The sequence below is a fragment of the Ursus maritimus genome, unplaced genomic scaffold, assembly GCF_017311325.1.
Source record: "Ursus maritimus isolate PB19 unplaced genomic scaffold, ASM1731132v1 scaffold_19, whole genome shotgun sequence".
In the NCBI taxonomy this organism is placed as follows: Eukaryota; Metazoa; Chordata; class Mammalia; order Carnivora; family Ursidae; genus Ursus; species Ursus maritimus.
Genome location: NW_024424341.1, coordinates 48,008,760 through 48,021,212, shown reverse-complemented (window position 1 = coordinate 48,021,212; position 12,453 = coordinate 48,008,760). Strand labels below are relative to the sequence as shown.

General features: G+C 43.0%; 1 protein-coding gene across 1 annotated transcript; it reads right to left on the bottom strand.

The window, feature by feature from the left end:
- Positions 1 to 1,527: 1,527 nt before the first annotated feature.
- On the bottom strand, positions 1,528 to 2,472 carry LOC103657367 (vomeronasal type-1 receptor 4-like). Its single transcript, XM_008684811.1, is given in 1 exon segment — positions 1,528 to 2,472. A coding segment is annotated over 1 exon segment (945 nt).
- Between the last annotated feature and the right edge of the window lie 9,981 nt (positions 2,473 to 12,453).

Here is a 12,453-nt window from a genome sequence, read left to right as displayed (position 1 = left end):
GTGAAGGTAAGTGATGAGGGACATCTTTCCATGTGTCTGTTGGCCATCTGGATGTCATTTTTAGAAAAATGTCTATTCAGGTCCCCTGCGGATTTTTAAATCAGATTTTTTTTTTGGTTGAGTTGTGTGAGTTCTTTATGTATTTTGGGTATTAACCCCTTATTAGATGTATCATTTGCAAATATCTTCTCCTAATCGGTTCGTTGCCTGATGCATTTTTTTTTTAAATTGTCACCCCTCATCTCATTTTGTTTTAATCAGTGAAAACAAGTTTTTGTGCTCTCCTTTGTCCCAACCCAGCTCCCTTTGTCTATTTCTACGTTAAAATGTTTTAATATGCTAATATCCCTCCATGTAATCATATTTTAAAAACTATCCTCTCTCTAAGGATGTAACCTACAAGTTTTATAATTTAGACCAAAATGTTCCCAACTGAACCTGAATTTGCAAACTCCACCTTCACCCCAGGCTATTTCATTATTACTTGAGAACATTTTCTTTCCTTTTCTTTTTTAAAAGATTTTATTTATTTATTTATTTACTTATTTACTTATTTACTTATTTATTTATTTTATTCTTAACTGATTTAATAGATAACTGTTCAAACTCAAAATAGCAACAACATACTAGGTGATTACAGCTTATGGATAAGCGAAATAAATGACAGCAATATTATAAGGGATGGGAGGGAGGAATTGGGACTGTTCTGTCCTGAGGTACTTTCACTATCTATAAAGTGGTATAGTGTTATCTGTATTTATTTGACAGAAAGCAGGGGGAGGGTCAGAGGGAGAAGGAGAAGCCGGCTCCCCACTGAGCAGGGAAACCCAATGGGGGACTCGATCCCAGGATCCTGGGATCATGACCTCAGCTGAAGGCAGACACTTAACCGACTGAGCCACCCAGGCACCCCGAGAACATTTTCTTCTTCACTTTATTGAATGGCCATCTCACACGTGAACTTCTCTCAAATCTTTTCCAAATATTCGACGCTTAGTCAATTTCTGGAAATATTTAATTTGTCAAATTAAAAGTTACACAAAGATCTCCCCACAATCTCTAGATTGTTTCAGGAACAATTTTTAAAAATAGTTTTTTATTATATTATGTTAGTCACCATACAGTACATCCCTGGTTTCTGATGTAGAGTTCGATGATTCATTAGTTGCGTATAACACCCAGTGCTCCATGCAATACGTGCCCTCCTTACTACCCATCACCAGCCTATCCCATCCCCACCCCCCTCCCCTCTGAAGCCCACAGTTTGTTTCTCAGAGTCCATTTTTTTAATTGCACAGATTCCAAATTACTTCACTAGAAGTGTGAATAAAATTTCGCCTACGTAAGTATTTTCATAATAATTCCATAATGTTTCATTCACATTTACTATTACTATTTATTGCTTCTTATGGGAAAGAAGCTCATTCTGGCTTGCTGACCTCTCTCTTGTGGTGTGATTGTTGACACAATCATACAGTTTGGGGGTCGAATGAATAAACAATCGTACACTGTGCAAAAACATACAATTCACATATCCGTCAGGAGTTTGGTGGGGGTTGTGTTCCTCATCCAGGCTAAGTAGAACCTGGATGCACTGGAGTCACAGTTCATGAGAACAAAGGGGCAGGCAGTTGGGAAGCATCCACTGATCAAGGCAGAGACGCTCACCAGCAGCCAACTGGGGTCATCTAATAGAACGATACAGACTTGAAAGATGGAGGAGACGGAGTATAAGGACACGAAGGTGGTCATCAGGACAAGGATGCTCTGGGTGGCTCTGGACTCAGCAGGGGGTCTGGCAGAGATGTTATTAGGTCTGTGGATGTGCTGGACCCGCTGCCTGTGCCTGTGCAGGATGAAAACCATGGAGCTGCTGGCCCAGATCATGAGTCCTCAACATAAAGCATCAGGGAAGGATAACAGTGCTGCTTGGACCAGTTGTATGATTTTGTTATTACTTATCCCAGAACAGTATCCCAAATCCTTTTTCACGGAGATGCTCCTGTTGCTCCATTTGCCAGTTACATAGACAGGAAAAAGGATACTGGCCAGCATGTAGAGGGTCCAGCACAGGAGTATAGAGAAGTCAATGTGCTTGAGAGCTTTCCTTTTAAGTTTTGCCCAGCTTGAGTTCCTGGGGCTGATCGTGATGGCCTGGAAGACGCTCAGGAGACACGTGCTGCCTATGGACACACCCCTGCTTATTCTGTGAAGATAGAAAAGAAGTTTGCATCCGACATCACTTGGAAAATTGTTCCACCCAAAAGCTGCCATTGTCTGGGGGACTCCTTTACAGAGGAGGGATAAGGAGTTGGCCACAATCAAGTGTTTAACAATCAAATCTGTGGGCCGCAATCTGCACCCAGTGAAGGAAAGGAAGAGATAATAGTAAAGAAGAGAGAGATTCCCCAAGGTTCCAACCATGGTCTGGACTAAGAAGATCACTCCTATGACCAAATCCCTGGAGGCCATCCTGCCAGTTTCCAGCCACTGAGATTTGATTTCAGAACCAGAGGATCCTGCATGGGAATATGACGTGTGGGCTTCATGCACCATGTCAACTAAAATCCAATAGTCTCCACTTATCATTAGTTTCCCCTTAGAAATGGTATTGGGAAAACTGGATATACACGTGTAAAAGGGTGAAATTGGACCCCTATCTCACACCATACATAAAAAATCAGCTCAACGTGGATTAAAGACTTAAACGTAAGATGTGAGACTGTAAAACCCTTTTAGGAAAACATAGAGGAAAATCTTCTTGGCATTGGTCCTGGCAATGATTTCCTGGATCTGACACCAACAGAAGAGGGAACTAAACCAACAAAAGACAAGTGGCACTCTATGAAACAAAAAAGCTTCTGCAGAGCAAGGGAAATAATCACCAAAGTGAAAAGGCAATCTATGGACTGGGAGAAAATATTTGCAAAGCGTTCATCTGACAAGGGGTTAATATACAAAATATTAAGAATCTCATAACAACTCGACGAAGAAATAACCCAGTTAACAAATGGGCAAAGTTCTTGAACAGACATTGCTCCAAAGAACATATGAATGGTCAACGAGTATACGAAAAGTTGCTCAACTCTACTAATCATCAGGGAAATGCAGGTCAAACCCACAATGAGATGTTATCTCACATGTTAGAATCACTAGTGTCCAAAAAACCCCAAAGAGAGCAAGTGTCAGTGAAGATGTGGAAAAATTGGAGTCCTTATACAGTGTTGGTAGAAATGCAGAATATTGCAGCTACCATGGAAAACAGTATAGACATTCCTCAAAAAAAAAAAAATAGAACTGTCTCATCATCCAGCAATCCCACTTCTTGGTATATCTCCAAAAGAATTGAAATCAAGGTCTCAAAGAGGTATCTGCGTGCCCATGTTCATTATAGCGTCATTCACAATGGCCACGATATGAAAACAATTCAAATGGCCGTCGACTGTGAACGGCTAAGGAAAACGTGGTTTGTACATGTAATAGAATACTATTCAAGCTTCAAAAAGAAGGAACTCCTACATGGAGGAGCCAGTCACAGAAGGAAAGATACTGTATGGTTTCACTTATATGAGGAATCTGAAAGTCAAACTCACTGAAGCAGAGAATAGAATAGTGGTTGCCAGGGGCTGAAGGAAGGGGGAATGGAAATTGTTCAATGTATATAAAATGTCAGTTTTACAAGATGAACGAGCTGTAGAGATCTGTTGTACAATATAGTGACTACAGCTAGTTGTACAGTATTGTTAACTGTAAATTATGAAAAGAAGATATATTTTAAGTGTTCTGACCACACACACACACACACAGGAACACAAGGAATTTTTTGGAAGTGATGGATATTTCAGTACCTTGATTGTGGTGATGGTATCACAGAGGTATGCAGATTTCCAAACTCATCAAAATGTATACATTAAATATGTGCGATTTTTAGTATACCAATTATATATCAATAAAGTTTAACAAGAGAAATATTAATTTTCAGGGACTTTCAAGCGTTAAGTATATAACCTTTAAAGAGCACTTAACAATGTATGAATCATTGCTATGAAGTTCATAGATGTAGTAACTTAACTTTTTTCTTTCTTTTCTTTCTTTTTTTTTTTTTTAAGATTTTATTTATTTATTTGACAGAGAGAGAGACAGCCAGCGAGAGAGAGAACACAAGCAGGGGGAGTGGGAGAGGAAGAAGCAGGCTCATACCGGAGGAGCCTGATGTGGGGCTCGATCCTATAACACCGGGATCACGCCCTGAGCCGAAGGCAGACGCTTAACAACTGCGCCACCCAGGCGCCCCTCTTTCTTTTCTTTTTTTAAGAAGTAGTCTCCATACTCAGTGTGGAGCCCAATGCAGGGCTTGAATTCATGACCCTGAGATAGAGACCTGAGGTGATATCAAGAGTCAGACAACTGAATGAGCCAGCTAAGCACCCCATACTTTTTAAGCAAAACTATGTGTCATCACTACCATTACTTTCATTTTATTTTATTTATTTATTTTAAAGATTTTATTTATTTATTTGACAGAGAGACAGCCAGCGAGAGAGGGAACACAAGCAGGGGAGTGGGAGAGGAAAAAGCAGGCTCCCAGCAGAAGAGCCTGACATGGGGCTCGATCCCAGAACGCTGGGATCACGCCCCGAGCCGAAGGCAGACGCTTAACAACTGAGCCACCCAGGCGCCCCCATTACTTTCATTTTAAAGACAAGGAGAGCACAGGGAGACAGAATAGGTGATTTGCCTAAATTCATACCCTACTTAGGGCAAAGTGTGGACTTGAATCTGGCCGAGTTGTTCGCAGACAGTGCCTCTAACCTCTGTGCTATGCTAATCAAGCCAGATAGCGGCTGTGTTCTTTGAATAATCTATATATGTGGTTATGGTTTTAGCTTTGCCACTTTATTTTAGTTAGATAGTATGTTACTTTATAATTTGTGTTGTAATAACTTTTCATGATGTGTAAAGAGTTATTCTGTAAGCCCATATCAGAATGAATAAGCTTCAGAGATTTGAGAAAATATAGATGCTCTGACTGCAGTTTTATATTAGATAGGAACCTGTCCCATGACAAGTTGAATTTAATGAAGGCAAGAATGGCTCAATACTAGGATGGAGACAGAAAAAAACAATTTGGGCATTTGCCTTCATTCCAGGGACAAAAGTATAAGGACACCTATTATAATCTCATGTCTGACCCTGAAGTATGGGACCTTGAATTCTAATACGGGCTAAAATAATGTAAGGTAAGAAGTAAAGTATTAGTAATTTTGGATCACACTTACTATTAATACCGATGATAAACTATAGCCGTGTGGTACGTTCTCTGAAATATATTAAAATATGACATACGCCAATTGAAAACTATAATAATACAGGAATACTGTGTAATTATAAGTTGATGTTACAGAATTTACAATTGATATTAGAGAAAATATCACAGGATACATTTGAGCCTGACAGCCGCTCTCTGAAACCCATTATTACGAAATTATCTTTTCCTTAAATGCTGCTTCCAGTAGCTTCGAGAGAAAATCGCACCATAATCAACAGACCGTCATGTGTTCGGTAGAGATACAACTGTCTCCGTGAAGCACACCATACTCAGAGAAAACCTTTCTATTCCAGCAGTTGTCATTGGGACATACTATTTCTTCACAAGAGTATGTGATTCCTGCAGATTGATTTATCCTAGTCCTTATTATAAACATGAAAGTATTTCAGGCACACCTCTGGTAATCCTACAGATTCCTGTAAGGGAGGCTGAAAGCAACTGGTTTCAGAACTACAGGTCCTGATTACCTTAAAAATCAGGATTCCTTTTCACTGGATTAAATACCACCAATCACCGTCCTTGTGGCTTACGTTAAATCCACCAGGAGCCAGCAGGAATTGGTGCAAAGTCTAGGACCCCATGTCTCTTCACTAGCGCAGCTCGTGCCTGTGTGGCCTCCGCACTGGATCAGTTTCAAGCCCAGAACAATCCCTTTTTTGTACACCGTCGCTTAGGCACGTTTACTCCCGATAGGCGACCATACCTTATAGACTTTGCCTCTCAGACCGAAATGGAAAATAGTGTCTTAGAAACATCCCTTCATCTGGATGGTGAGCTCACAGTACATGGTCACGAGAGCTCCTGCCTGTGGGAGGGAGGCAGCCACAGGACCCTGTGATATGGAGCAGTGATTGCGACCTCACCTTCCCTCGGAAGAACAATCGTCATTTCACCTTTCCAGGCAGTGACAGTGCCGGCTGGGGACCTGAGAACATTTATGAAGAACTTTTTTTCTGAAGTTGGCAATTACCAAAACCAATTATAAGTTGCTAGTTAATCTGTACAAAGGGACCGTTGAAATGGCTGGTAGAGGCTGTTTTCTGTTTCTGAAGTCAGACAGGTCTCACGTGGAGGGGAGCGGGGAATTTCAGAGCTCTGGCAGGTGAGGGACTGGCAGCGAGTAGGTGTCTCCGTGGATCTGCTTTGCTAGCAAGTTCTTCCACCCAAAAGTGATTTCTTCCTGAATCTTCAGACCACCGAAGTGAACTGTCCTTACATTGTAAGTGAAAACCTGGTGCCTCAGGATTTTCAGAGTGAAACGTGGAACTCAGAGACAAGCACTCAACGCCAATTCACGTGGAAGTCTAGAATAAGCACCAGATGGTCCCTTTCCTATGAAATAAGCAAATGCTAAGTACGCAGTTCAAATGCGCTGGATGATCTCCACAGTCTTCCACACTTACTTTTTGATGAATTTTCAGTAAGAAGCACTGGTTGCTTTTGCAATACATGAAGAAATATAAAATAGGAGTTAAATGAACCCTTTGGTTTTCCCTACAAACAAATCTACATTTTATCCAGGTCCACTCTCCAGTGCCTCTCAATTTCCAAGCCTGGGATGAGAGCCATTATGGTGGGCAACCTCTACCACACCTGCCTGTGAGCACACACGCAAATGCACACAATCCCATATAAATCAAACGTACACTCACATATACTCACATACATACATATTCTATCACGAACTCCCACCCAGCCACCCGTACAAACCCAGCTAGAATCACATGCCCTTACTAAGCCATCAACGCTCAACAATTACATTCACGCAGCATGTGTGTGTATCCAGCCATCATCTTTATATATGGAGGAATGGTAGTAATTCGTGCCTCTTTATGAATCTACCTTTTATACTCCCCACCTTGCAACCACTCACAAGGATATCATGCTGTGCAATGAATAAAAACGGATGTGAGCATTGCTACTCCAGGTTAAGGCACAAAGTGGAAAAGTTGGCGTATTGGTGGGCTGATATTGCACGTGTCCTGGATGCTGTCCTTTCTGGCACAGGCAGAGTCTATGCAATCACTGACATATCAGGCTGTAGGTGGAATCACTTTCTTAGGTCAAGTGGAAATGCCGAGATGTTAAATTTAGGATAGTTATCTGGCCTTCAAAGTTAAACCCTGATTTTTTACAGAATTTGTAAGGCTGAATGTGTCCAGAATCCTGAGGGGACATCAGTGGACTGATCATGCTTTAAAGACTGCATGAGAAACATGGAATGGATTTAATCTCAGCCCCTGTCGGTGAGATTAGTCAGAGTGACCGAAGGGATGGTGTACTCATGGCAAAGTTGACCAGAAGCCAAGAGATTGTAGAAATGAGGGATGGGCGTTGTTGAAAAGCTCTCTGGGTTTCTCATACTTGTGATATCTTCTTGGAGGAAACAATGACAGCTTCCATTCTAGACCATATAGCAAATAAACTTGGAAAATATAGTATCTCCTTTGGGGGCAAGGAGCAGATTTATTTGCTGTGCAGGAAAATATATATAAAGCCTCCCTCAAAAGTTAAGTGTATGGGGTGCCTGGGTGGCTCAGTCGCTTAAGCATCAGCTCTGGATTTCCACCCAGGTCGTGATCTAGGGTCGTGAGATCGAGCCCTGCATTGGGCTCTGCTCTAGGCATGGAGTCTGCTTAAGAGTCTCTCGCTCGCTCACCTTCTGCACCTCCCCTGCCTCTCTCTCCCTCTCTTAAAAAAAAAATTAAGAGTATCAGGTGCCTTAGGTGCCCCCTTTCAAATATTGGTGTTTCCTCAGCTGTGATTTAAACATACTGCTTGTGCAAGATCGGCCTGAGCCTCTCCGCACGGCCCATGGACCTTGAGCAACGAAGGAACTCCTGGGAAAGTGAAGTTCATGTTTCCTGCTGTGCTGTGAGTAATAGAGTCCTTGTTTCTGACCCAGGAGGGTTAGAGTCTTCCTGGTAGCACCATGACTCAGTGCTAACCCTGTTAGTTTGCATGCAGGGTAAATCGAAGACCCACCATATTCTTGATAGTTATCAGAGGTTGTGAAAAGTTATATATATGAGATATATATGTGTGTATACACACACACACACACACACACACACACACACACATATAGCAACCTATAAAAATTGCTGTCTTAAGTGTTTGGATAATGCAAAAAACACACTCATTCCTTAAGTCAGGAAGAATTTAGTGAGTAGTTGGCAGATAAACCTAGGGAGAAAATTGTTCTCTAAAAATGGAAGACCAGGGGCGCCTGGGTGGCGCAGTCCTTAAGCGTCTGCCTTTGGCTCAGGGCGTGATCCCGGTGTTCTGGGATCGAGCCCCACATCGGGCTCCTCCGCTGGGAGCCTGCTTCTTCCTCTCCCACTCCCCCTGCTTGTGTTCCTTCTCTCACTGGCTATCTCTCTCTGTCAAATAAATAAATAAAATCTTTAAAAATACATATTAAAAAAATAAAAATGGAAGACCAGGAACACCTGGGGGGCTCAATCAGTTAAGCATCTGCCTTTGGCTCAGGCCATGATCCCGGGGTCCTGGGATCGGGCTCCTTGCTCGGTGGGGAGCTTCTCCCTCTGCCTGCCTCTCCCCCTGCTTGTGCTCTCTCTCTCTCTGACAAATAAATAAACAAATAAATAAACAAATAAATAAATAAATAAAATGTTTTTAAAAATAAATAATAAATAAATAGAAAGACCAGTGCAAAATGTCAGGGGAAGACAGTGCCCATAACAGAGGAGAGGGGGCCGTGAGCCCGGGCACTGAATAGCTGGGGGAGAGGAACCAAGGATTCCCATGGCAGAGCCGTGAGCCAAGGAGGCCCCTGGGAGTGAAGCAACTGTTGTGAGAACCCATTACCCAACTTGCTGCTGGGCGCGCCAGTACTCCTCGCCCACCGTCGCACTTCCAGAGTCTTTAATAAAGGCCACGTGGCTAACTGATCTATTTTGTCTTCCCATGGATTGTTTCGGGTTGGTGCTGGCGGGCTGAGTTGTCTGTGTCGATAAAAGGCAAAGATGGGTTTTATGGGGAACTCGAAGGTGGACACAGAGAAAATCGTGAGAGGATTGATCCCTGAGAATTGTCAGAAAAAACGCCTTCTGCATCTTCTGACCTTTAAGGTTGTGCAAAGGGTGGGATCATAAAGCAAGATTTCCACGGAGCGAAGGTAGACCGCTGTGATGTATGGGTCGCATGCGGAATAAACTAGAGTCGACAGAAAATATCAGGCACGCTATGACAGGAGGGGAAGTGGAGAGTCTGCAGGACTGGAGAAGATGGAGGGGTCAGGTGGGTCCAGGATGGGGGAGGGGAGGGTCCACTTCTTTCTGCTCCAGGCTCCAGACTTGAGACTCCGTCATGACGGTTCCATCCCCTGTGAGGCGGGCCTGTGACTTCTGTCTTCAGTCTGCCCTGTTAGTGCATCTCTCCCCGAAGGTACGTGCTTCTCACGACAGAAAACTGCTATTTTTGTTTTTCCCTGAGGAGACTTGTGCCTGTGGCTGAGTTGAAGCTGGGCTCAGACCCTGCTGGATCCCGGATGGCGTGGAGCACCTCCTTCTGTCTCCCAACTGCCTAGAGAGGAATCGCTTCTTGAAAAAATCCGAAGTTGGGTAAAACGGAGAATAATAAGTAAGACAGCTCTCCTCTCAGTGGCCACAATTTTCCTTTTCCCACTTTACAATCAATTATATGGCAGTGGGGAGACAACCGAGGCAGGGGGATCTTGGGACAGATCACAGCAGTGTCCTTTTTTTAAATAATTTTTTATTATATTATGTTAGTCACCATACAGTACATCCCTAGATTTTGATGTAAAGTTCCATGATTCTTTACTTGCGTATAACACCCAGTGCTCCATGCAGTATGTGCCCCCCTTAATACCCACAACAACGTCCTTCTAAGAAGCAGTGAGAGCAGGGCTGAAGCTGCGAGGAGAACAGGGGTAGATAAGGCTTCTGTCCCAAACTCCAGACCTATCTGTGCACAGCAGAGCGCTCAAGGATGAAATCCAAACACAGCGTTTCCACCTCAGCTTAAGGTTAAACAGAGTCCAGGCATTTCCACTTTCAATTTCACATAGACATAAAAATCCGAAGGGCAACAGTTCCTGAAATAAAAACACTGTTGGCAATGACTCCAGAGAAGACGTCTTAATTTGTCCCGAGACAAAAGGAGAGAGTTTTATGAACTGTTTCAGTCGACATGAGCGATCTGATTAATTCAAAAAATAACTTTTTGGGGGGCAAATAACATTCTTTAATTCAGTCTTAGACACTGATGGAAAGAGGGTAACAGGAGATTCCTTAAACTGTCAGTACGATACTTTTGGAGAACAAAGCAACAGATTGTCTATCATCTATCTACCTATTACCCACCTACATGTGTATCTAAGAGCTATTTTTTTTTTAAATCTTACATAGTAAGTGTTGTCTATTTCTCAGGGGAGAGCAGGGTGATTTAGAAATGCACTTTTCAAATTTTCACGTACAAAATAATTACCTGGAGATTTTGTTAAATGACATTTATGTAGGAGAGACATTTATGTAGGAGATCCTGGTGGGACCCAAGATTCTCCATTTTCAGAAGATTTCTGATGAGTCCAATATTGCCGATCTGTGGTTCACACTCTGAGTGACTAGGAATTAAGAGACCGAGGAAAGATTAATGAATGATTTTGTAATCAAGAAATTTCAGAGAAATAATAGGGTTTAAAGTGGTTTTGAGAAGAGCAAAAACAAAGAATTTTACCATTTACTATTTACCGGAAACCATTCTAAATGCTTTTCACATTAGAATGCATAAACCACAAAAATCATCTATTTTTATTTTTGAAGTGAACCGACCTTCACTTGAATGAAAATCAAAGGGACAAAGTGGTTTTAAAAACTCATTAGGCAGGAACATCAGAGGTAGAGAAGTAAGGGTTTTCAAGGCCTAAAAATACAGTGTTTGTAGAGGAAGCGAGAACACAGTATTCCATCCAGGATGGGACATTTACCCCAAAGCCAGTCATTCCTTCCTCCTACCCCTTCTCTTTCTCCTCCTAATTCTCTGAGCTTTGTCTTCAGGTGAGATTATCTTAGAAATCACACCTGAGTTTTGAGAAATGCAGTCATCCATATACCCTTCCCCCATGCCACCCCCCCAACTCCCCCCCCCCCCCCCCCCCACAGAAGGACTCCCACGTGCGGAAGAGCCTTCCTTCTCCCCAGTCCTAGGCAGTCCTAGGCGAGAGTCAGGAAGCATGTGGGGGGAGAAACCCACCTGAATGCAGACCCCACCCAGGGAACACCTCCCTGAGAACTCGCCTGAGCTCCACCCATCTCCTTCTTCATCCACTCCATCCTAATACCCAAATCCTCCCCGGGATCCTTCTCCATGACAGAGCGTCTCCCTCCCTGGCCAGGCCTGGGATGCCTGTGCTGCCAGGTCTCCTGGGGGTTGGAGAGCAGCATCCCGTCTGCACTATGGTGGACTCTGGCCCTGGCCCTGCTGGCAGTCTCAGCATGGGAGGTGGGCTCTAATTCTATGGATAAACAGAACCATCCTTCCCCTCGGTTCTCAAAGCCCTGGTTGTCAATGAGCTCCTTGCCTTGGGGAGACTAGGTTGCCCCATCCGTAGCCAGATGTGGAATGAATCAGCCAGTATGTTGGCATACTCGTAAATATTTTTTAAAAAATAGATTTTATTCTCTGGGGCAGTTCTTGGCTCACAACATTGATCAGAGGTTCAGAGATTTCCCACACAGCCCATGCCCCCATGCATGCACAACCTCTCCCATTGGCAACATTGCATAAACATTTTCAGCATTGTGTATAGTGTTAAAAAATATATAGTTACATGTGTATCTTTTAAAAATCCCTGGGAATGGCAAAGACCAAATTATAGTGTACTGCTTCAGATCCATACACATGAGATACAGTAAAAATGCTGAGGATGTAAACAGTAACACATTTCTTCCAATAAAGCAAATCCTTTCCAATCCCGGGCAAGCAGGCAAAGATGAGCTCTCACACTCGAAGATGAGCTCACACAAGATTAGATTAGGCTGATTGCATTAGTGGGAGGGGATTTCCTGGGGATTCCGAGCTGTATAAAAGCCCAGCAGAAGACCAGGCCTTCTCAGTGTTTCCAGAAACGCCTCTGT